At 41.6% G+C, this 26,852-nt stretch overlaps 1 protein-coding gene across 6 annotated transcripts; it reads left to right on the top strand.

Annotated features, from left to right (window-relative positions):
- rasp (protein-cysteine N-palmitoyltransferase Rasp) lies at positions 1-26,219 on the top strand. Of its 6 annotated transcripts, XM_069319624.1 has the most exons (14): positions 5,803-5,921; positions 7,786-7,886; positions 11,326-11,439; positions 11,819-11,981; positions 13,224-13,398; positions 13,605-13,774; positions 15,062-15,256; positions 15,663-15,884; positions 16,076-16,194; positions 17,358-17,458; positions 18,195-18,333; positions 19,974-20,175; positions 22,120-22,264; positions 25,072-26,219. In XM_069319624.1, exons 5-14 carry the CDS (start codon positions 13,227-13,229, stop codon positions 25,182-25,184), a joined length of 1,578 nt encoding a protein of 525 aa, XP_069175725.1. In that variant the 5' UTR covers positions 5,803-5,921; positions 7,786-7,886; positions 11,326-11,439; positions 11,819-11,981; positions 13,224-13,226; the 3' UTR covers positions 25,185-26,219. The 6 variants fall into 6 exon arrangements, with proteins under 6 accessions (XP_069175724.1, XP_045584584.1, XP_069175725.1 ...); XM_045728628.2 differs by lacking the exons at positions 5,803-5,921; positions 11,819-11,981 and adding an exon at positions 46-166; XM_045728627.2 differs by lacking the exon at positions 11,819-11,981.
- The last annotated feature ends 633 nt before the right edge of the window (positions 26,220-26,852 follow it).

The following is a 26,852-nucleotide window of genomic DNA, read 5'->3' as shown; positions in this document are numbered from 1 at the left end:
AAGCGCTCGTGGATATTGTGAAATTGTGCTCAACTCTTACAGTTATACAGTGCATTTGCGTGTTGGGGAAATGGCAGAGGCGGTCTGCCTCAGTGATAGACAGTCGTGCACGAGGACGGATGATTTTCAAGAACAAGGTGATAACAGGCCGTACCACGTTGCAAAGGTAACGTACGATTATATTACGTTGTTGAGTAGATTAGATACACAGTATTTAGTGGGTTTTCATATTTATTTAGTAGTCTTGGATAAAGCAGTGTCGTGGACGTTGAGACGGAGCTTGGAGCAGAGCAGAGAGCTGAGTGAGGCCGGATTGATTGATTAATGAAGATTAAACCACCCAAAAGGTGGCACGAGCATGAATAGCCCGTAAGTGGTGGCCCTTTTGAGCCATTACCAGTATCAAGAGCTGATACTGGAGATCTGTGGAGGTGCGACTGCACCCTGCGTGGCGGGAGATGTCTCCCGTGGTTGTCTATTCGATTGATTGATGAAGATTAAGCCACCCAAAAGGTGGCACGGGCATGAATAGCCCGTAAGTGGTGGCCCTTTTGAGCCATCACCAGTATCAAATAGATGATACTGGAGATCTGTGGAGGTGCAACTGCACCCTGCGTGACGGGAGATGTCTCCCATGTTGTCTATTCTCATATCGCTTCCTTATATTTGATGACTGCATCTCACCTTTCTCCACGGTGAAAGGTGAAAGTTCGTCCCATCTTGTTGCAATTGTCGAGGCAGCCACAATGCTGGTTCCTATCTGTGCCGCATGAAGCCTCATCTGAGTGACTCCAGGACGGATCATACAAACTGGCAGTTGCTAGGCTGTGTGGGGAGAAGAGAAAAGAAATTAGGAGCAAGTATTGGCAGGTGTTTGCGAGAAAGTTAGGAGTAACAGAAACTTGAAGGTAATCTGCCAAGACGTAAATAAAGTAAGGGGTAAAATGCATAATTTTGTTGCACATCCAGACCCGCAAGGAATTGCAAATGGTCTGGTAAATAAATGGGCGGAAGCTGCCAAACTTAATTCATTACCCGCTGTAACGAGAGAGTCATTAGATTCTTGGAAATATCTAAGAAAGGATTTTAAACTTACAGCAGGTAACAGTGGTGATGTCACTTGCACAGGTATTACCAGAGGGGGTAGAAATAGCCTAAGCTACTCTATCCCTTTGAGATGTATTTCTTGCTTATCTCAATAAACATACTTGAACTTGAACTTGATATTACCAGAGAAGAACTAATAACGGCGATTAAAGTTGGGAAATCTACCGCTCCTGGGGAGGATGGAGTAACTTATGAAATACTTAATGAACTTGCCATTATGAAGAAAAGCCTACTGTTAGACCTCTTTAATATTAATTATAAAGAGGGCAGTATTCCCAGTAAATGGAAAAAAAGCTATCATTCCTATCCCTAAAGCCAATGGCGAGTACAGACCTGTGTCCTTAACTTCGTGTTTTTTGTAAAATGATGGAGAGGTTCATTTTAAATAGACTTTTATATATAATAGGTGATCAACTGTCTAGTAATTTGTTCGGGTTCCTCAGAGGCAAAAGTACATCTGACTGTATTGTTAAATGTCTAGCTAATGATAATGATTGTTATAAAATATTTATTGATTTACAATGAGCTTTTGATAAAGCCAACAAAGAGGTTATTTTATATGAATTGGCTGGTCTTGGTGTTAAAGGGAGATTATTGCGCTGGATAGGGGATTATCTTTACGAAAGGAAGGCTCAGGTGTGGTATCAAGGTTGTATGTCAGGTGTGAGATCCATTGAACTCTGCACACCTCAGGGAGGAGTGTTGAGTCCCACCCTGTTTAATGTACTAATAAATAAGATAGCATCTGAGAGATACTCAAATGGGGTAACTCCGATCATATATACCGATGATATTTTGTTCCAGGGCAAAGATATTTCAAAGGTTCAAACGGTGTTGGATAATTTCGGTAACTTGTGTCACCATATGGGACTGGTGGTTAATGAAAACAAAACTAAGTTTGAATGTAGAAATCGGAGGCCCATTATATTGAAAATAATCGGTAAAAATATAAAGAGAGTTAATATACATATATATATATATATATATATATATATATATATATATATATATATATATATATATATATATATATATATATATATATATATATATATATATGTATATTATCAGTTGTGTATTTGTGAAGTCTTTGAAAATGTAATAAGTTTTACGAAACGCGCCCGTGTCGCGTCAGACTAGAAATAAAAATGAATTTTGGAGAAGTGATTTTTTATTTACCTCCAACAGTGAAGCGTAATGTACGAAAGATTGAGAAAATTCGTGTTAGAATTATTAATCTTACTTTTTCGGTCATATTTAATAATATATGTCTACAGGAAAGACTGCTACCAAAATATACTAATATATATATATATATATATATATATATATATATATATGTCGTACCTAATAGCCAGAACGCACTTCTCAGCCTACTATTCAAGGCCCGATTTGCCTAATAAGCCAAGTTTTCATGAATTAATGTTTTTTCGTCTACCTAACCTACCTAACCTAACCTAACCTAGCTTTTTTTGGCTACCTAACCTAACCTTACCTATAAATATAGGTTAGGTTAGGTTAGGTAGGGTTGGTTAGGTTCGGTCATATATCTACGTTAATTTTAACTCCAATAAAAAAAAATTGACCTCATACATAATGAAATGGGTTGATTTATCACTTCATAAGAAAAAAATTAGAGAAAATATATTAATTCAGGAAAACTTGGCTTATTAGGCAAATCGGGCCTTGAATAGTAGGCCAAAAAGTGAGTTCTGGCTACTAGGTACGACATATATATATATATATATATATATATATATATATATATATATATATATATATATATATATATATGTGTGTGTCGTACCTAGTAGCCAGAACTCACTTCTCAGCCTACTATGCAAGGTCCGATTTGCCTAATAAGCCAAGTTTTCCTGAATTAACATATTTTCTCTAATTTTTTTCTTATGAAATGATAAAGCTGCCCTTTTCACTATGTATGAGGTCAATTTTTTTTTATTGGAGTTAAAATTAACGTAGATATATGACCGAACCTAACCAGCCCTACCTAACCTAACCTAACCTATCTTTATAGGTAAGGTTAGGTTAGGTAGCCAAAAAAAAACTAGGTTAGGTTAGGTAGACGAAAAAACATTAATTCATGAAAACTTGGCTTATTAGGCAAATCGGGCCTTGCATAGTAGGCTGAGAAGTGAGTTCTGGCTACTAGGTACGACATATATATATATATAAATATTTAGACATATATGTTGCATATACCCATGAGAGTTTGGAAGCTGAGATGAACAGACTGTTGGGTCAATGTCGGAAGAGAATACAACTTCTGAAGGCCTTGGCATGCTGTGGAAAGGGAGTGGGAGTCCCTGTGCTACGAATGATATACTTGATTACTGTAAGATCTCTTATTGATTATGCTGCACCTGTCATTTCTTGTTTTGGTAAAGGTAGGATGGGCAAGTTGGAGAAGGTACAAAATGAAGCCATGAGAATTATCTTAGGATGCCCAAGAAATGCTATGATTGAGATAATGAGGATGGAGTTGAATCAGAAGAGTATTGGGGATAGAATTTTAGAGATAAACGTAGCCTCTGCCATTAGATTAATGAGAGGTGGGGGAGCTAATAAATTAATCCTCTCGGTTCAAAAGGTGGGAAGTAATGAACAATGTATGATAAAGAAGAGAGCATATATGAGTACCTTATGTTCTAATGTTATAAAGTATGATGTTATTACAGAGTGTATTGCTCTGCCTAAGAGACGATTCACACCACCATGGGAGGATTGTAATATAGATGTAGTAATTATTCCCTTGCAAAAGAAAAAATATGTATGAAATAGGAGAGCTGAGGGCAACATATAATTGTATAATTAGAAAATTACCTACAGAAAACACTCTACATTGATATTGTGATGACTCAGTAGCTAAGGATGGGAAGGCAGGATGTGGAGTCTTGATCAGGGAGTATACTGACATCGGCACTTTAGATACTGTTATTGGACGCCGCTTAACTGACAATGTCTCTTCAACGCAGGCTGAACTCCAAGGTGTATTAGCAGGATTACAGGAAGTAGTCAACTGTGGTAAAAATGCCTGCTTCTTTATTGACAGTAGAGGAGCATTAGAGTCTTTAAATAGCAGACACCCAGTTTACCAGAATATTGTGATAGAGTGTAGAGAGAATGTTAAGACATTAGAAAAAACTGGGTATAAAGTAAGATTCATGTGGATCCCTTCACATGTGGGAATACTGTTGAATGAGGTAGTTGATGAGATAGCGAAGAGAGCCATGGAAAAAACTCTTGTTGATGTTGTATGTCAGTTAACCTTGAAACAAATAAGAACAAGAATCAAGATGATCCAAGAGGGTGAAGAAATGATAAAGAGAATGGCAATGGTGGACAGTAGTAACACACTTAAGAATTATTCAATAATAAATACAAACTCGTCCTTCACCTATGGTAGAGGAAAGTCTACTTGGAAGGATTCAATTTACATGAGATTAAGAGTAGGATACAAATATATCTGGCAATACGGTGTTGATGTCAGTGAAAAAAGATAAGGAGTGTAAATTATGTAGTATGCAGCACGCCCACACCTTAGAACATTATGTATTAGAGTGTCAACTTATTGATAACTATAGAAATAAGGAAATAAGTAGTGTACGACATCAAATTGTTTGGATATGTGATAATGGTATGATAGACAGTATACTTAGGAGCTACAAGAATTTTGCCCCAAGAGTGTAACATTTATACGCTGCGCTTACTATATTAACCTGCAATGTTAAATGGGATTCTTGTAATGTTATTTGTGTTTTTTGTACTCACTGAATTGCACCCTTGAGGGACTTGAAGTAGAGGAGGATAGAAATAGCCTAAGCTACTCTATCCCTTTGAGATGTATTTTTTTGCTTGTCTCAATAAACATACTTGAACTTGAACATACACAGAAAATGATATGTTCTATAAATCATTATCATGAGAAAATCGGAAACATACAATATATTTTCTAATATTTGTCTTTAAAGTATTAATTTGGAAACAGAGGTGTATTTTAGTTACCCTAATATAGAGCACGAATATACTCGTCCTGTGAGTGGTAGTTCATCGTTGATGATGACAACTCGTCCTCTGCGCGGTAATTTATTGTGCAACCCCTACTCATCCTGTTTCCTTTAGTTTGTGCAACACATACTCATCATCAAGAAGTGTATGTTACCTAAATGGTAATATAGATTCAGAATAAAGGCTTAACTGGATTACGGACCCATAATCAAAATAAGAGTCATCACTAATTATCACGACAAATGGCCTAGGCCCCTCCCACTTCAGCCATTAACAAGTCTGAGGTGGGTAATTTATTGTACACCTTCGCACCCGCCCCCTCCTGTTAATAGTAATACTAATAATAATAATAATAATAATTAAATAATAATATTATTAATAATAATGAAAAAAAACTTACTGTAGTGCCGTAATGTTTGAATGAAGGAAAAGGACCCAATAAACGGCAAGAGAATGACTTTTAAAGAAGATAAATTTCCGAAACGTGGTAGTTTATTTGTGTTAGTGGTTTTGCAAGAATGTAGATTCATCAATGCTATGTACTTTAATGAACCTAATGTACCTTTTTGTATATATACATATATATATAGATAAATAAATACATAAATTAAGGAGATGGCGTGTCGGAGGTTTGAATTTGGCGGGGTTGAGGTGGTGTGTGTGTGTGTAGCCCCCAGTGGTTCCCTCAGTGTGTCGTCAGACCTGTCAGGTGGCGGCAGTCCTTTGTCGACCTCTGTTGACGCCTCACCCATTGGCGTCCCTCCTTACTGGATATTTTCAAGCTTAAGGTGAGTTAATGGCCACCATCTGGTCACCACTTGGTCCGGGAGACATCTCCCGTCACGCAGGGTGCAGTCGCGCCTCCACAGATCTCCAGTATACTGGTAATGGCTCAAAAAGGGCCACCACTTACGGGTTATTCATGCCCGTGCCACCTCTTGGGTGGCTTAATCTTCATCAATCAATCAATCAATCGAGTTAATGGCATGTTAACTCACTAGGCAATCGCGGAGTGTTTGCCCTGTCGGCGGGGGTTGCTGCGTCGCCGAGGGTCGCTGCGTCGCCGAGGGTCGCTGCGTCGCCGAGGGTCGCTGCGTCGCCGAGGGTCGCTGCGTCGCCGAGGGTCGCTGCGTCGCCGAGGGTCGCTGCGTCGCCGAGGGTCGCTGCGTCGCCGAGGGTCGCTGCGTCGGCGGGGGTCGCTGCGTCGGCGGGGGTCGCTGCGTCGGCGGGGGTCGCTGCGTCGGCGGGGGTCGCTGCGTCGGCGGGGGTCGCTGCGTCGGCGGGGGTCGCTGCGTCGGCGGGGGTCGCTGCGTCGGTGAGGGTCGCTGCGTCGGCGAGGGTTGCTGCGTCGGCGAGGGTTGCTGCGTCGGCGAGGGTTGCTGCGTCGGCGAGGGTTGCTGCGTCGGCGGGGGTTGCTGCGTCGGCGGGGGTTGCTGCGTCGGCGAGGGTTGCTGCGTCGGCGGGGGTTGCTGCGTCGGCGGGGGTTGCTGCGTCGGCGGGGGTTGCTGCGTCGGCGGGGGTCGCTGCGTCGGCGGGGGTCGCTGCGTCGGCGGGGGTCGCTGCGTCGGCGGGGGTCGCTGCGTCGGCGGGGGTAGCTGCGTCGGCGGGGGTTGCTGCGTCGCCGGGGGTTGCTGCGTCGGCGGGGGTCGCTGCGTCGGCGGGGGTCGCTGCGTCGGCGGGGGTCGCTGCGTCGGCGGGGGTCGCTGCGTCGGCGGGGGTCGCTGCGTCGGCGGGGGTCGCTGCGTCGGCGAGGGTCGCTGCGTCGGCGAGGGTTGCTGCGTCGCCGGGGGTTGCTGCGTCGCCGGGGGTTGCTGCGTCACCGGGGGTTGCTGCGTCGCCGGGGGTTGCTGCGTCGCCGGGGGTTGCTGCGTCGCCGAGGGTTGCTGCGTCGCCGAGGGTCGCTGCGTCGCCGAGGGTCGCTGCGTCGCCGAGGGTCGCTGCGTCGCCGAGGGTCGCTGCGTCGCCGAGGGTCGCTGCTTCGCCGAGGGTCGCTGCGTCGCCGGGGGTCGCTGCGTCGCCGGGGGTCGCTGCGTCGCCGGGGGTCGCTGCGTCGCCGAGGGTCGCTGCGTCGCTGCGTCGCCGGGGGTCGCTGCGTCGCCGGGGGTCGCTGTGTCGCCGGGGGTCGCTGCGTCGCCGGGGGTCGCTGCGTCGCCGAGGGTCGCTGCGTCGCCGAGGGTCGCTGCGTCGCCGAGGGTCGCTGCGTCGCCGGGGGTCGCGCGTGTCGCCGGGGGTCCCGGGGGTCGCTGCTTCGCCGAGGGTCGCTGCGTCGCCGGGGGTCGCGCGTGTCGCCGGGGGTCGCTGCTTCGCCGAGGGTCGCTGCGTCGCCGGGGGTCGCTGCGTCGCCGGGGGTCGCTGCTTCGCCGAGGGTCGCTGCATCGCCGGGGGTCGCGCGTGTCGCCGGGGGTCGCTGCTTCGCCGAGGGTCGCTGCGTCGCCGGGGGTTGCTGCGTCGCCGGGGGTTGCTGCGTCGCCGAGGGTTGCTGCGTCGCCGAGGGTTGCTGCGTCGCCGAGGGTCGCTGCGTCGCCGAGGGTCGCTGCGTCGCCGGGGGTCGCTGCGTCGCCGAGGGTTGCTGCGTCGCCGAGGGTCGCTGCGTCGCCGGGGGTTGTCCTGTCCGCGAGGGTCTGCCTTCAAAATCTGTTTCTATTGTTTTAGGACGACTTCGGGGCCCTCCACGCTGCTGTACAAGACACCACTCAGCTCTGCTGCCTTCCCTGCCCCGAGGACGACGACAGGCTGCCCCGAGGACGACACTGGTAAGTAGGCCTTGGTGACGACGGACTGCCGCTCCCTCACCCGCCCCTTATGGCCTCCGATGGGACGGACTCTAGTGATGATGTCTATACCCTGAAGTCGACCTTGGCGAGTCGGCCTCGATGAGGAGGGATCCCCGCTCCCTCACCTGCCCTGGGGATGCCGGTTCCTGTAAGGGCAGACCCCAACGACGCCATCTGCCACGACGCCAACCTGGGGCTTAAAAATATAAAAAGAATTGAATATATGATATGCCTTAGATTTGTTTAAATTACACAGAGAGGGGGGGAGGGGGGGAGATTTATAATCAGTATTTATCATGCTCTTCATAATCGTAATCATCGTTTTCTGCACCATCTTCCTATTTTTATGCCTCATTATCCTCTTTCTTCATCTTCAACATCGTCTTCCTCTCTTATCATATCATAAGGGGACACAAACTATAATAATAATAATAATAATAATAATAATTTTTATTTAGGTAAAGGTACATACATAAAGAGATTTTACAAAGTTTATTGGCTTTCTAGATAGAGCTAGTACATACAATGCCTAAAGCCACTATTACGCAAAGCGTTTCGGGCAGGACTAGTACTGACCTAGTACACTAGTACAGACTAATACAGGACTAGTACAGAACTACTAGTAACAGGATGAGTATGGGTTGCACAATAAACTACAGGGTAGCGGACGAGTATGGGGTTCACGTAAACAAAGACTCGCAGTCCAGATGAATGGAATGTTTATTTACACGGAAGTGTAGATGGCAGTTTATATCATATATACTTAGTGGGGGTCCCAGTAGTACAGTTGTGTACATTCTCGACGCACAATCGAGAATAACAGGTTCGAACCCTGGACGGGATAAATGGTCAAGTACATTTCCTTTCACCTAATGCGACTGTTCACCTAGCAGTGAGTAGGTACTCGGTCAGCTTGTTTTGGAGTTGCATTCTTGGCGGGGTCAGTAATTCGACCTTAGGGATGACCTCTATAAAACCCTAACGTGTATAAGGCCTTGACACTCCCTGAGTTAGTCATCAACTATAAAAAGGCAGCGTCACTTTCACTTCAGTTATATTTATACCAAAGTATTAACATGCAGCTTATATTTCTGCCTGTATCATAACATAGGGAACTTTAATTTAATCTAGATACTGTAGTAAACATTAATCTTCGGAAGGTCGTAGTTCCCATCGATAGGGAAAGGTCCGCCGAGAAACCTCGTTTAAAATGTGAATGTCTTTTCTGTGATGGATTCACAAAAACTTTTATCTCTGCCTTTTTGACAACATATAGAAATAAAAGCTTTATTTGTGAATCTGTATAGATTAAGCAATATATCGGAGCGTGTAAAGTTCGGTGTTCTATGAGTTAGAAGTTGTGTTAGTGGTTAGTGGTGTAGTGGTTAATCGCTCGCCTGGCGTTTAACGAGCGCTTTGTCCTGGGTTCGTATCCTGGCCGGGGAGGATTTGCAAATCCTTAACTGTAGCCTCTGTTTAACTCGACAGTAAAATGGGTACCTGGTTGTTAAACTATTTTTCGCAAAGTCGTATTACATGGAACATAAGGACTTAATCCTATGGATTAAGTAAAGGATTATATCCTTAATCCTTTCGTAGCCCGAAACGCTACGCGTACTAGTGGCTGTACAAGAATGCAAGAACTCTTGTATAAATAAATAAAAAATAAATTAGCGAAAAGGTAGCCCGCTCCTGCACAAGACAGCACATATATGACTTCTTTATAAGCCAAATATTAACTATAAGCAATAAATATATACGAGATATATTTAAGTTATATATTTTCAAGGCGCTAGCTCTTCCTCTGTTTTATTAAACAATAAAGATTTTATACAAAATTAAACAATATCCTGAGTTACTTTACAATTTATTTAAATTGACTATAAGCAAATGAGAGGACAAGAGTCGTTTAAGTAGCGAACGCATACCAACGGATAACGTTAGTATCTATATAACAAAATTATTGTCCTGTGGAGTTGATTTAACTTCCAGACAACTTTTTTTAATAAATATTAATTATTTTGTGGTTATTTATGAAAGATATTATAAACAGGCATTGTACTTGATAATATCGCCAATTAAATTTAAGCCAAGAAGTGAGGCTGACATGCCAGCAAACACGCCTGGCGATCATATATCCTATGGCGTCACCTGTTACATATTTATTTATAATTTTGTTATGAAATTAGATTATTTCATAGTAAAAATAGGTTTGATCATGTTCTGCATTCAGCACTAACATTATAGTGAGGAAATATACCATATTTATTCATTACTTACGTAATGCTAGCAGGATTTGGGCAATTTTATGGACCCCCCTTCTGGAGGTCATCAGGAAAAATAGGGGGACCTTTCACAAGCCAAAATTTGCTTACTGTAAGTAATGCATGCACATGACTATAAAGCTGCCGCCCAGTTGGGTGGGTGTGCAGTAAGACTAGTAACTGTGTGACTCAACACAGATGTAAAGTGCCTTGTATAGTGACTGTTGCGAGTCTCTTGTTGAATCACTTGTGACACAAAAGATTATTGATGTGTGTATTTGTATGGGTGATTAAATATGTATGTGTATGTATACGTATGTACATGTATGCATGAGTATGTGTACATACATGTATATATAACATTAATAATTGTATAACTAGCGTCAAAAGATTGTTATTTGCTTAGCTAAACGAACTAGAGGGCTCAGTTCCTGAACCGATTATGTGCCTCTGTAATCTTTACACCACCGCCCACGGGATGGGTATGGGGTGCATAATAAAGAAAGAAATTGAAATTGAATTTCACAAGCCGCCGGCTTCGTGTCTTCGAGAGTAGTAGAGAGAGAGATGGTGACTCTCGGGGTAATTTCAGATAAAAAGATCAAGATGGAAGTATCCTAAGATAATTTTGAACTTTTACAAAAATGAATGTTAATAGTTTGACATTTTCTATGAAATTACTGCATAATAAACCATAACCTCTGTGATTGCTTTAAAAACTATATTTTTATTAATTAAAGTAAGGAGACAAGCAATGGATAGGGAGGAAGGGAGGGAATTATCAGGGGAAAACACCAGGCCATTACTAAATAGCACTTGGAAGGGGTCAGGGTAAGGATTTGGGATGGGGGGGGGGGGGGGGGGGAGAATGTTGCCCAACCACTTCGACGGTCGGGAATTGAACGCCGACCTGCATTCAGCAAGACCGTCGCTCTACCGTCCAGCCCAAGTGGTTTTCATTTTATTCTTTATGCTCAATTAGTATTAAGCTTTAGTCATTTAAGTTTTTCATGCCCGAAACGCTTTGCGTAATAGTGGCTTTAGGCATTGTATGTACTAGCCCTATCTATAAATTCATCACTCTTTGTAAAATCTCTTGTATGTATGTACCTTACCTAAATAAACATTTGATTTGATTTTGATTTGTTTGGCAGCAAGGGATAGGGAGCCAGAGGCCGTGGTGGGGTCGAGGTGTAAGCGCCGTCCCTGGCGGGAGCAAACAACAACAAGAGCTCCGACCGTCACACCTTTACCACCCAACAACAAAAGTAAGTTTCATCATATTCACTAGTTACTCGATATTTAAACATACATTTAGATTTCCTGCCATTCTTCGTTGTGGATTTGTTAAGTTAAGCCTTATTTTAGTGTTGTAATGTCCAGTCCGTTGTTCTGGGAGTGGAAGGGTAGCATCATTGGGGGTATTTATTTGGTTGTTTATAGGAAAATAATGTTAGAGTTATGTAATTAAAATGTTTATTTTTATTTTCCTAACATAGGATTAGACTTTGTTCATTGTCATGCACCCAGTTATTAACCAGACCAAATGGTACTTGGTCCAAATCCGATGTGATTTGAATTTATATATACTGTACAGCAGTTCTTACATTCTTATAAAGCCACTAACAGGCATAACGTTTCGGGCAGATCCTTAATCCTGATGTTCCCCACAATACGACCCGTCAAATCGTTTGACAACCAGATACCCATTCACTGCTGGGTGAACAAAGGCTACAGTTAAGGTTTGGCGTCCAGTCGATCCTCCCCTGCCAGTATACGAACCCAGGCCAAAGTGCTCGCAAAGCATCAGGTGAGTCTTTTATTACTGCTGAATATATAGTCACTACTGTATGTGATTCACTATATAGTCATAGTGGCATAGCACTTAGGTGTTGATAATTACCCAACACTTTCGTAGGATTTGTACATCATTAGTGACGTCACAGCTAATAGAAAATCTGCTTTTGGGCCGAGGATGAGTGTTCACAGACTTCTGTGTCCACAGACGTGCTTTAGGTTGATCCGGTTTCCCTTCTTCCCTGTTCGCGGGTACAGGTCTCTCAGGTTGTCCGCAGGGTTATTAAGTCTAGCCAACCTGTGACCTATCCCCGTGCCCATGGTGTTCGTAAGTCTGCTCCTCTTGCTGCCGTCTTTGGTAACATGTCCTGGGCTGACATTCGGGCACAGGGTTTTTTGGCGGTCGAAGAGGGTCCTGGCTTCATGCCACCTCGTTAATGTTTCTGGGCCTAGTCGGGCCTGTCCCCCTTTGGGTCAGCGGCTGTAGCCTATCTCGACTTCGAGTTGAGATGTGGAGCACCGACCGCCTCCCAGGTAAGTCCCGTTCTTTTTTTTTTAGTCTTTGGTGAAGTAGCTCTGGGAAGCCGTAGGAGCTCCCCCCAGAAAACCAGCATTGAGAGTAATGAAATGCCATATTCTGGGTGAGTCCCGGAGGCTCCCAGCAACTCTCCCTCTCTCCGGTCAGCGGTTTTCGCATATTTTGATATCCAGCCTCAGAACTGCAGGGTGGATCGCCCACACGGGGGGGGGGGGGGTCTGGGGCTCCCCCTTCCCCATCTTGAGGAGGGTGGAGCTGTGCGGCTCGTGTGATGTCATGCTTGTTTGCCCGTTTGCAAATGGGGAGTTCTGTCCACTCGTTTGTCTATTTTCGTGATTTTAACACGAATATGGGTTTGTTTTGGGGCGCTTACCATTCTGGGTGTCTGTCCCAGTCGATGGCAGATATAGAATGTTCCAACATCACATGTGCATATCTATAGGCCATTGCTCCTTGTGCCTCTCTGAGGGGGTCAGGTTTTGGCTCGTGCTTCCTGGTAGGCCTTGAACTCCACCCACATCGACTGATGCCAAAGTTAGGCATATCCATATCAGCCTGGATAGCTCCCGGGGAGCCTCCGGAACTCGCCCAGAAAATGGCATTTCATTACATTCAATGCTTGTTTTTTAAGACAAATATCCTCAGCATGTAGGCTATACAGTGTCTCAAAACTACCATCTAACATTGCCATGCAATTTAATTGTGTATTATTTTCAGGGCATGTCGATGTTACCAGAACCCCACGAAGATCGAGATCGTCAGAAATGGCAGCAGCCTAAAAACTCCAATAAGTTATTTCCCTCAATCTCAAGAATTGAGCTTGCATTTTACTTTATTTCATTCTGGAGTGGATGTTTTTACAGTCTCTACAGATTTTATCGCACTTCACAAAGTAAGTTTCTTGTTTTATACATTCTGTCTTTGATACTTTTTTGTCTTTTGTCTCTGAAAGTTAATAAGCGATATTAATCTTTGTGTCTACCACATTCTCAGCAATAAGTCAACTCCCACACACACACACTACATTCATGCACTTTACAAACTTTTTAGTTTATATTATGCATTATCGCACATCCCATGCTTTGTATTTTAACACAGGATGGGGCCAGTATTTACCAGTTACTCCAATACCTGACAGTTGGCTTGGGACACGGCAGGACCAGACAGACTTGGAGTGGTTCGTCTGGGTTCCTATAATACTCTCCTATGCTCCCTGGGGATTTGTACATGTTGTTATATCACAGCTGATTAGAAGATTTTGTCCACAGGTAAGAAATGTGTTGTGAAGCACAGTATGTGATCAGAGGCACATCAGTAGATAGCCTGAAATTAGTTCTGTGCGACATGTAAACATTCATACTTAAAAAAAAGCGAGACCATCACTCTACCGTCCAGCCCAAAAGGTTGGGCTGGATAGGTGGGCTTGCTTCAGTATGAACTGAAGCAAGGGATGAAATGTCCTCAACCTATTCTCAAACTTTAAATGGGTGAGATGCCGAGCTTGCTTGAATGCTGAAGCTTCGGCTACTAATCTGAGTATCTAGTGGGCCATTTTTTGAACTTGCTTCAGTAGGAACTGACACAAGAGTGCCTAGGCAAAACCTGGGGCATATAGACGAGATGAAGGAAACTCGTGGAAAAAGATGAATCTGAAAGACCTGCTGTCACCTGAAAATATACCCAGAAGGGTTGGGGGGGTGGGGATGGATGGGCTTGACTGAGGAACTGAACTGAAACTGCAGCAGGAAATGTAAAACCTGCTGTGCTGCACTAAATACCTCTTGAAAAGATACTGGAGACAATGATGGAGATCCATGAACCCTCATCACATAAAGACACCAACAAAATTGTACTGAAGCCCCCAGGGGGAGAACTAGGTTTGCCACCAGATGCTTAGGAAGACAGGCAGGCATCCCCTACACAAAGGAAAGTCCAACCCAACTCTAGTTACAACAACCTCCTTAAAGAATAATGTATCCCTGATGAGAAACTCTGGCTCAATTGTCTCCGCTGCCAACAAGAATGGGGCAACCCCAGAGAAGGCCTTGCACCTCCCGAATTAGGAGCCAAAGCTCTAAAAACTGCAAATGCCTTGGAGCCTGGAGCAAAAAGAGCAATAATGGCTTAGTACACCATATAAACACAGCCCAAAACTGATGTCACAAGAGGAAGAGCCAACCATGAGCAAGTTCCCAGAATCAAATGCTACCACCTCTGGCAAAAAGAGCAGGGGTCACCAACTATAGGGTGTCCATGCCAGACCAAGACTGCAGAAAAAAAAAATGGGACTGTCTTGTACATTGGCCACTGGCTGAAATGCCACACCCCACAAATGATGTGCAGTGAAAAACAAAGGTCAGTGACAACTCAGTCGGACTATTATGAAGCTATTGAAGTATGTACTGTATCTAACAAATTAATAAATCATTTACTGTATATATATACATATATATATTTGTTTTACATGCCATTCACACTTCATTCTCAGCAGTATGGCATAGATATGTTGTTTTAAGTATCACAGAAATCAAAAGATTTGTTTTTTGTTTTTTCAGCATTTGTGTAACTTCTACATTGGTTTTAGCGTCTGTATAACTGTTCCCCTCATTGGGAGAGTGGGCACAGCGCTGTGCTTTGCTGTGCCATCCATCATGTTTGTGGTCCTCTTGACACGCCTCAAGCTCATCATTTGGCTCACATGGTGTCTCATACTCATTCTTTTCAACACGCAGTTCTTCACCAACTATGTGGTAAGGCTTGGATGAAATTTTTTTTTGGCATTGTAGTGATTTTTTTTCTTGACAATGTTATGTTAGAAACTTGATGTTTTGTTCTCATCGTCTGGGATGTTACCATCATCTGCAGCTCTTGAAGCCTTTGAATTATCTTTGCCTTATCTAGAAACTCTTTCAATTAGTTATTTTTGTAATTTGATAGATTAAGAGTAAAATTTATTTTGAAGCCTAATGATGATAAAGTTGCAGGGTAAATTTATATTAGGATACTTTCACCTTCTACCTGCTAAAAATACCAGGTGGGGTAAAGGTCAGGTTAGAATAATAATCTTGTTGCCTCTGAGAGTGGTAGGGGAATGTGTAGTCTAAACTTCATACTATAAGAAGGAATTTGTCTATTAGGATTATTTTTTTATAATAGGAATTCTGGGTAGAAGACATCCCAGAAGGTGTATACAAAGTGTCGGTGATGGTAGCGTGGATTATCCTACGCAGCCTGAGCTTCAGCCTGGAAATCTGCGATACTGACCCAGAGAGTAAGCTGCGACCCGTTCCACTGCTGACTATGCTGTTTGGATACTGCCTCTACCTTCCATTCCTGTGCACTGGGCCATACATGCCTTTTACCGACTTCAAGGCTGGGGTATGTCGTCCTTTTGAAAGCTACAGTTGTTAAAGTATTACTGATAATGTTCTCAATAAAATTCTTCTTGTTTTTGTTGTCACTCCACAGAATTAGCAGCCTTATGGCATTATTCTCATGGTCATTCCTTGCTATAATTAGCTAACACTATACTTACATACAATACTTGTGTACTTAATTTACTTTTTCAGCTTGCAGAACCATACCGAATTTGGACACTAAGAAGATTCATTGGGGTTGGCCTTCAAATTATGAGATTTTTATGGTGGATGGGATTCACTCAGTTTCTCTTATACCAGTTTTTTGCACAGTAAGTTTTTAGCAGATGATTTACATATGAATTTTTTTTATAAGAAACTGGAGTTAATATGAGAATTTATAATGTAAGAGAGATGACTATTACTTTTATATGTCATTTGAATACACTTTGTGCTTGATCTGCCTCATTTGTTTTTGGCAAGAAGGTCTAGACACAATTACTCGCCTAGTTGTGCTTAATGTTGAGCATTAGTTAATATTTGCCATTGTTCTTCTTCAGAGGCTCTTTAATGAGCTTACCTTGAGAATCTCTCTTTATAGCCTTTATATTTGCAAACTTGTTTGCAAACATTACACTAAAGAAGTGTTTCCTGACATCCCACTGGCTCAGCTGCATCTGTAAACAGGTGCTGCCTCATATGAGCCAATAGGTCTTCTGCAGTTTCCTTTATTTTTACGTTCTTATGGTCTATAGCTTCCACTTGTGAAATGATTGTGGTGAGGGTCAGGCAATCAGTTCTAGGTGGACAGGAAGGTGTGCTTCAGGGGGAGTTAACATCAGTGGGTGAGTTAGAAGGGGAGGTATGCTTGGGAGGTTGTTCATTATATTATGAGACTGTATGAGATTGTAGTTGGTCCTATTCACTGCAGGGAGAGAGATGGTACAAGGCCAAGGGAGTTTTCTTGGATTTGTGAAAGTAGCAAAGTGATAAATGAAACAAATTCATTGTAGTGCTCTTATAAATGAAATAGGAACATCAAAGACAGAGAACAATGAATATATTTCAATATCTAAAGGTAAAATAGGTAAAACTTTGCTAATTTTGTAAAGCATGTTTGAGATTGAGAACAGATTGATTTAAAGGAGAATACTGTAACAGAGGTGATGGCAAGAGCTTCTTTTTCTATGATGTAACACATTGTCATCAATATCCTATTAAATTATTTGATGCTAATATATATTAAAATTCTTGTTTGATTAAAATGTGTAAAGTGTAAAGCTGGTAATGTTTTTGGTGTTTCCAACAGTGTTTAAGGGTGGCAAGCCCTAAGTGTGAAGGGCTAATTAGATTAGCTCAGGCTCTTGACATCATTAACTGGATTTGTTAAGACTGTAAGTTTAGAATCCATACCTTTATGACAAATTATACCAATGAATTATATTCCATTTTTTTCCCACTAGGCTTGACTCTTGAGTGTTGATGTATTTTACAGCTCGCTGCACTTCACTCCAGAGCTTGTGAAGAAAATGTCTTCCTGGTCGATGGCTGGCTTTGTTTATTTTCTCACTGCCTTCCTCCAGTTGAAATATGTTGGTAAGTTTAGCATCTTGACACACACTATACATAAGGTTGCAAATGCAGTGATAATTCTTAAGTGAAATAATACATCATGTGTGCCAAACTACTAGCCAATTACAGTAATTTAAAATCTATTGTTGCAAAATTGCTGAAATGAATAATGGCATAAGCCATTCATTTACATCTTGAAAGACACAGATTAATAAAGAATATAGAAATTGGGTTTACTAAGAGATGCTCATGCTAAGATGCTAAGGCTAGTCAAGCAAAAAAATTAATGGGGGGCCAAAGACCTTGGACTGTGCTCAACATACTTGAGGAAAAAAAAAATCCTCAATGACTCAAATTTCTATGAGTTAGATGAGGCAGGTTGCAAGAATAAATGTGGTCTACCAAAAGGTAAGTATAAAATTAAATTTTTGATGTACAGTACTTGAAAACATATTGTTTTTTATTTGAGTGTGTAGGTATGCAAACATGTATTCTTTCATCTTCGGTAAGACAATGCACACCAAAATTGCAGAAAACTTATAAAAATATAAAATTGCCTGAAATTTAACAATTAAAAAAAATGGAAGTACTTTAATCTGGAATGATAAAAGTACTGTAGTCCAGATAATCTAATGGTATTATGATGTTTTAGATAATAGAAATTCAGTACAATATTAGCTGTTGTCTGCTGGAAATAATGTTGCTATAATCTGTATTTGCCTAATGTTTATGAGCTGTGATAAAAGTAATCTCTCCGTAGTGCTGTATGGGTTGCCATCAGTGTTAGCTCGAGTAGAAGGCTACGACCCCCCGAGACATCCTCGCTGCACCCTCATGACCTACAGATTTTCTGATATTTGGCGGTACTTTGATCATGGGCTGTATCGCTTTATGCTCAAGTGAGTGTTATCAATTAATCATTTGTATGTGAATATTTTGCTTGAAATATAGCCCCTCTTTCCTTTCATAAAATATAATACAGTAGTATGGAGAAATTAGTTTAATTTTTGTGTAAACAAATAATCTGTTCTGATGACAAACAAGTCTTCAGAAATCTGAATGAATATTTCACACTTGACCAGAATTGAATCCATGAGAATCAGGATGGGGGGAAGGGAGGAGGTTGAATAATTAATAATAATTCTTAAATCATTTAATTTAGGCGTACCTTAACCAGCCTATGTTCGTCCCGTACCCCAGACCATTTCCTCTACGAATTTAGGTAAGGCTAGCCCCAAGCATGTGGTCCCCAACTTTGGACAGACAACGTGTGTGTGTGTAATTACCTATGTGTAATTATCTAAGTGTAGTCACAGGATGAAAGCTACGCTCGTGGTGTCCCATCTACCCAGCACTCTTTGTCATATAACACTTTGAAACTACTAACGGTTTTCGCCTCCCACCACCATCTCGCCTAACTTGTTCCAACCGTCTACCACTCTATTTGAGAAAGTGTATTTTCTTATATTTCTTCGGCATCTTTGTTTAGTTAGTTTAAATCTATGACCTCTTGTTCTTGAAGTTCCAGGTCTCGGGAAATCTTCCCTATCAATTTTATCAATTCCTGTTACTATTTTGTACGTAGTAATCATATCACCTCTTTTTCTTCTGTCTTCTAATTTTGGCATGTTTAATACCACTAACCTCTACTCGTAGCTCTTGCCCTTCAGTTCTGGGAGCCACTTAGTAGCATGTCTTTGCACCTTTTCCAGTTTATTGATGTGCCTTTTAAGATATGGGCGAACTAATGTGTTAACTTAAGATACTTAACTTAAGACACACACATACATACTGTACATAAAACTATATATACATACATAAAATAACTGAATAATAGAGAAAGTTTGTTTGTCCAAGGTTGGAAGCCAGACACTTGGGGCTAGCCTTGCCAAACTTTGCAGGGTGACTGGCAGGTGTTGGGATTCTGTCATAGGGGGAATTGGCCCTTTGATACCATATTCCAACCTTGTTAACTACCAGACTCCATTCACACTAAGCTTCATCCAGCATGATTTCCTGGAGCCGCTACTGCTCAGATGGGGTGCCAGGGTAGTGAAGATGGTACTGTGATGCAGATATAGCAATTCTCAAATTGGTAATGTTTGGGTTTCATCGTGTGGTTACATAATAATATCCTCCAGATGTGAATATTTCGCTTTGGTGTAGCAGATACTTTTTGTTTAGACTTTCACTACAAGTTATATGTATATTTTAGTCTTGTGTGTTTAAACCTAATATCAATGTTCATGTCATATTTAGTATGTTAGTCAGTCTATCATGTAGGGTTCTCCACCAAGTGTTTCATGTGTTGCTTTAGAGAATCACTTTAAGGATCAGAGATGGTCAGTTGCAATATATTTAGAATGATTGTGGCCATTGTTTGTATTTTAGAGGAAGTAATCAAAGGTATTGATAAGTGTTATCAATACCATTTAACAATTGTGATTATTAAAAGCATATTTGTTTATCTTTTCTTTTGTTCAAAGCTTTTTTCTGTTAAGACAGAAGAAGTAAATATACATTTTGCCTCTCCTTGCAGACACATTTACATCCCTTGGGTTGGATTTGAACCAAGTTTAGTAAGACAACTACAAGGAACAGCACTTGTCTTTACATTCGTATATGTTTGGCATGGTGTGTCTACTCAGGTGTTCTGGTGGGCAACAATTAACTTCTTTGGAGTTGTTGCTGAGAAATTAGGAGACTCCATTTCTCGGATGCCTACTTATGAAGCATGGGAGGTAAGCAGCCTGTTGTTTACTTGTACTCAGAAAATATGTTAACTGCTAGGATTTGGATAAGATAGTAACTAGGTCTGTGGCAAGCATCATCTTCACATGATTGTGACTAGGTCTGTGACCTAGTCCTATCAAGCATCATCTTGACATGATAGTGGGTGGAGTCTTTGTTGCCTTAACCTTTAATTTCCTACATCATGGTGTGCATGGAAAAAATTATTCAACTTCCATGAGAATCTCTCATTTTGCAATTCGAACTCAGAACGTAATTGCAGACAGTAATTGGATCTATTTAAGGGTTAATCAAAGGGCTTTACTCATGTATCTCAGTCACAGAATGTCCATCCAGTCCATTCTGGACATGGGGATGACTTTGCACATCAGTGAATACCTTCTGAGGTCATACAGGGATGAACTGAGCATTTTCCAGTGTCTCTCTTCCTTCTTTAATTACCAGGCAAGTGCTGTTTGAAAAGAACCCCCACTGCATCAAGAATAATGAGTCATTGACTGACTGGATTCTGCTGAGCCCTGGGACACTGGGACTTTTGTCTAAGGAAGTGACTTAGTAATTTAAGCTCAGATGTCAAATGTAATACTGATTTTTAAGAAAGAAACAGGTGGGAAGCCCAAACATACAGACTGGTATGTCTGGGCTTCTTGCATGTTACTAACATGCATTCCATGATTTATGGAGTATCTGATGGTGATAAATTTTGTGACAGACACACAGTATGGATTTAGAGGGGGGAAAAGTTGTGTTTTGCTACCTTGATAGAGTTCTATGACAAGGTTACAATGATACACCAAGAGAGAGATAAGGTTGGGTATATTACATTTTCCTAGACTGCCAGAAAGCATTTGATACAGTTCCTCACAAAAGGCTAGTGCATAAAATTGAGAGGCAGGCTGGGATAACTGGGACACTAAACTATGTAAGAGTACCTAACAAACAGGAAATGGTCATAGAGTAAACAATCCCTGTAGAGCTGTGGTATTGCATTCTATGCCTCACGAGCATTTTCAGTCTGATTAAAGCCCTGGGCAGGGAAGAATACTTGGAAACCGATCATAACTGTTCTTTCTTACTGAAGCAACAGTAATTAGGTGGGTTATATTCCAGGGTAAAAAATAGGTTAAATCTGTGGAAAGGGCAAGTTCTGAGATTGCTAACAAGAGTTAAGTCATCATCTGTCACCACTTGTGTTAATTTAAAACAAAAAATCAGGTGTTGAATTTAATGAAACTGCCATTTCTGGCAAGTCACTCTGTAGCTCCCTATAACTTTAACTGGGTTCTCGCCAACAACAACAAAAGCCGTCCAAACAGAAACTGGTTGGATTTTTCTCTTGATCCTCAAGGTCTCCTCACTTCATAGCATGTGTTATATACTAGTCCGAGCTTCCTGTAAGCTCAAGCAGGTCTCGGAGCCTAGTGTCACTACCTTTTGCTTGGCAGCCCTAGTGCTATAGCTAGAGAAAGCAGCCGAGTGGCTAATCAGAAAAGGGTGGTCCATTATATTCGGTGTTTGAATTAATATGAATTTTCAGTAATAGGCAAAAGCTGAAATATTTTAGTGGTTTGGTCCCATCTGTGAAGGACAGGACATTATTTGTTGTTGTCAGGGATAGGAAGGCTATTAACCTAATCAAGGTTGCCTTAGGCCACTGCTGAAGTTTCTATGATGCAACCTGCAACAGTTTTCCAACTTGCAGGGACCTATTTACTGCAGGGGAACAGAAGCATCAGGTGAAAGGAAACCTGCCTAAACGTCTTTGGTTTGCCATGGGAATCAAACCCAGACATTATATTTGTGAATTAACAATGCTGATCATTGCTGCAGTCATACTGACAAGAAAGTATTTACTTTCTCTTTGCTGTGTGGTAATCAATTATTATTACATAATACAGTATATTATAAAATTTGTATTCTTTCTGTATCTACAGAGTCGATGGTTTCCTGGTTCGTGGCAGCGAAGGATTCTGGGACTACTGGCTGTGTGCCTTTATGTGCCGTCTCTCACCGCTCTCGTCATATTCCTCTCCAATCTTGATAATGCCTTAGTCATAGGAAATAGAATATTTATCTCAGGTTTGTTTATTTGTACTTTACAATATTTACAAAGCCATAAAGAATTTAAATCACATATTAACTCTAATTATTTACAAGAGTGTCTTAATTTGTTCTTTCAGTACTTCACTATACATTTATATCTTTAGGTTCTTGTTTAAATCTTTCTTGCTCATCTTCCTGTAATGATAGAGAGATGAGGGCTGTACTCCAAGGAAGAATGTCCAATTGCAGAGAAATTACAAATGAGATCCCAAGGGTTGGTGTGGTCCCAAATCATGTTCATAGTTTATGTGGATGACTTTCCAGACGGCACTAAGCTTAAGAGTTGGATGCTTAATGGTTGGACCAGGGTATAATGGGTGTTGCCAGTTCATCGTACCGTTGTGCTAGCTAGTGCTGCCATGTGGTGGCTATTGGTGTAGCAAAATGATAGCTTATTGATCCAAAGTAATATAATTTATCATTGGGATCCCAATGATTGTATGAAAGGGGTATTGAGTGCTTCTATTTTGTTTTTTTGCAGTATGATAAGCAGCATGTTTTTGGTGGATTAAAGTTTACTCCACTGTTTTCCTGTCCAGAAACTTTTATGGGAAGGCAATTGGTGCTTAAAGTCAACTAGAGCCTGGCATGTGGGCAGTGTCCTGGTTGGACCTATGACCCTGACTAGTAAAGTTCTCAACTTAAAGCTAATTTAGAAATGTAAATAAATAGGAAGTAAAGAAGGCAGCACTACAGTATACTGAAATTGATAGGCAACTTAGAAAAGTTGCATAGGGATAAGTTTCTGGTGGCATTTTACAAGGATTGTTATTGCCCCAGTATTCCGGGTGTATATAAAAAAATTGTCAGAGGCTGTGAGTAGTATAAAAAAAAAATATTTTGACAGGATTAATGAGGAATTTCTGTCTCATTTATCCCACCTCGCTCTCAGCACCCAGTCATAATCTGCCTCTCAAAGTTCCCCCATCCCTCCCACCTCTCATCAACCAACTACCACCACCACAACCAAAACTATCCTATCCCTACAAACACAAACACATAACTACAATAATTAGTACAACCACAGCCACAATCACAATTACATCATAACAAACACATCAGCAACCATCATACAGCTACAAAACCACTTCAACTACAGATACAACTGCTTACAACCACAACTACAGATACAACTGCTTACAACCACAACTACAGATACAACTGCTTCAGATTCAAGACAGAGGCTTTATTTGTAAATGTATATAGAGTATAGTTAGAAAATGAAATAACTAAAGCTAACTTTGATTATTTCAAATTGACTTTATATTTTTTAATTTTAATGTAAGGATACAACATAAATAGTTGCCAAAATAAAGGAAAGGGCTAAATAGTTAGAAAGGGCTAAATAGTTAGCTAAATAGTATTATACTGGAGACAACAGTTGAAGCTCGTAAGTGACTTGACTAATGTGTTCTCCATACATCTCTGCCTCTGGGAAGCAAGACTGTGTGCTCGTCTAGTTGTGCTAACGGGGGTTGAGCTTTGACTCCTTGGTCCCTCCACCTGTGAGGTGGTGTAATGTGTTGGGAATGTGCATATACAATGCTGTTCAGTTAAAATTAAAAATTTTAGTGTTCATTTTTATTATATGCATGTATCCAAAACATAAAATACATAGTATATGCACCCATTCTTTTGAATAAATACTGTACACATTTACTTTCTGTATAAATGCGCTATTTGCACAACTGGCGATTAGCACCGAGACGTCTCGGCAACACATTACCTTAAAAGGAATAAGATGGTGCAATATGTACATTTATCAAATAGAACGTGTTTGTCCAAGGTTGGAGGCCAGGTGGTTTGGGCTAACCTCGGTAAACTTTGCGAGGTGACTGGTGACTTCTTCGAAGTGTCATAGGGTGGTCAGGGTTGGCCCTCACGCTACCTTCCCCTCCCTCCTTAAAGGGGTAGTCAGCCCCTGTGCATACCTTCTTGAAGTCATTGGATAGGAAATGTTTTGTCCTGAGTCTGTAGACTTTAGCATTCATTTAGTTATTGACATGTAAAATATATGTTGAGATGACAGATTTGCATTCTGGGTGCAACCTTTTTGGTAACATTTATAGACTGTGTGTAGGAAAAAAGTTAGTGATTGGAGAGAAAGGGAAGGTGTTTGTGTTGTAGGAGGGCTTATATGGGGGAAATGGGGAGGGTGTGTGTGTAGGGGGAGATGGGAAGGATGTGTGGGGAAGGAAATAGGGAGGGAATTACCAAGAATTATCATTATTATCAGAAATAGGGCTGGGAGGGTTGGTATTGGGGAATTTATGAGTGTGCTGGGGAGATGGGGGAGGGTGTTGGAAGGGAGGGAAAATGGAGATGTGTATGAAGAAGTTTTACAGTAATAACAACAGTGTGTATTGAAGGTATTTACAGTGATGGGGGGCAGGCAGGGAAGCTATATATGGGGAGGGGAGATAGAGAGGGTAAATGTGTTGGGGGAGATGGAGAGGGTGTGAAGATGGTTACAGTAATAAGGATAGTGTGCATTGAAGAGTGTTACAGGGATGTTGTGATGGTGTGTGTGGGGGGAAGATGGGAGTGTATGTGTAGGTGGCCTGGGCACTACATCTAGTTTATATATGGCATAAACTCTTCAGTTATTAATAGTGGCTGTGTAAGGACTAATTAATAATTATACTACATGGTCTTCTTTAATAATAAACGAGCATGTTTTAAGTTTCAGCCATAATTAATCTGTAATGTTTCAGTTGTAACAATGTACATTTGCTAGAAAGAAATTGCCTTGATTTTTCAAGGTTACTTTTCTCTTATTCCAGGATTTCCTCAGTGTACTCTGAGCACCTTCTTCTTCATGTTCTGCCTGGGTCAGTGTAGTATGGAGCTGCAGAATTGGAAGATACGACAAAAATTGGAGTTAAAACAGTCGTAACATATATAAAACTATGCATTTAGTCAGAATAATTGTTAGTGTTACTGAGTATCAGGACTTTTATAGATTGATTTTACAGTATTGTCAGGCTTTTCTGATGGTGTGCTTAGTAAATGGCAGTATTTATTTCTTGGACGGCACTTCTTTTTGTGCACTTATCTTAATTTTGTTTTAATTTGTCACGCATAACTAGACCATAATTATCATACCTGTATACCATTTCTTAAGATGAGTTAGGGTGTATAGGAAAACAATTCGTGTTGAATCATCAAGGGTGAAATACCAAATTGAGAGTAGATTTTACTGGAGATAATGTTTTACCTGTAGAGGTATAATTTGATCTAACAGACACATGGTTAGTGGCATAATGGGAAAAGGTGGTGGGATGAGGTTAGAGAGGAAAATTATCAAGGGTGAGGTGAAGGTGGGGTGAGGTCTGGAAAGTTCAGGTATAGTGAGGAAAGTGAAGAATTATTTTAGCCACAATATATATCTGAAATATTCCTGTAACATGGGGTTGCATTGCCGTATTAAATGAAAATATCACCCCCCCCCCCCCTGACCTCACCCCATTTCACCTTCATGGTGTTGCCTATACAGGTATTCACTTTTGACCTCACTCTATCTCCCTGACTCGCCTTACCTTCTCTTGCCTAACTTCGCCCCATTTCCACCTTCACTTCCTTAACCTCCCTGATCTCGCCCTTAAGTATACAATTAATATCGCTTTTCTCTTTAAAAAAAACATACATGTATATTATTATAAGAACATGAGAAATCCTGTCTACAATTAACTCATTAAAATCTTCATGCAGCATCATCTTGATAAACCAGTGTAATATCACTGTAAAAAGTTGAGTATAATCATAATCACAATGAGAGTCAGTTGAATACTAGTACTCAAGTCTCAAAAGCAGTCTATACATCATACTCGGCTTTTTATTTTACAATTAGATGTATAACATGAAAACTCCTCCAGATTCCTAGGACATGCATCATAGGACATTCTGCTAAGAAGTAAGATCACAAACTACATGGAATCACAACTTCTACATAACCCCGGACAATATGGTTTCAGGACAGGGGGCTCTTGCCTGTCATACCCCCTCCCCTTCCGGCCCGTTGGCGTCGTGAGGGGGCTTGGTGGACGGCTGCCGGAGTGTGATGCTCCGTTGGGCAGTCCTCTGTCCTTTTCTGGCCTTGCACTCCTGCTGCTGTCTTCTCCAATTGTGCCGGATCGCTTTTCCTTTTCCTTATGTTTCGTTTTTCTCCCCCCTCTTCTCCTATCTGCTTGTCGTTTCCTGCCGACCTTTTGCTTGTTTTGGATTATTTCTTTGGACTTCTTCTATTTTGACGCCCGGGTGCTTGAGGAGGCATACTCTTGCACCCGTAGAACTGTAGTACCCGACGTCTCGAGCGAGGGGAACCTTTTATTGTCAATCCCCCTTTCGTCGCTGAACCCGATCTCGACGGACTGACGGTTCTTAAGGTGGCGTTTGTGGGGCGTATACTCACGACGCACCCCTAGGGGGCCCCGGCATGATCAGCGATAGCTTCCTGTTGGGTGTCCTGCCTCTAATTGTGGCTCCATGGTGGGTATGGGGGCACATTCGTGGATGAATTTGTCACTTTTCGTCTCTATGTCGTTGAATGTTTCCGTTGTACCCT

This window comes from Procambarus clarkii, chromosome 93, assembly GCF_040958095.1.
Source record: "Procambarus clarkii isolate CNS0578487 chromosome 93, FALCON_Pclarkii_2.0, whole genome shotgun sequence".
Classification (NCBI taxonomy): Eukaryota; Metazoa; Arthropoda; class Malacostraca; order Decapoda; family Cambaridae; genus Procambarus; species Procambarus clarkii.
This window is presented reverse-complemented; position numbering and strand designations above follow the sequence as displayed.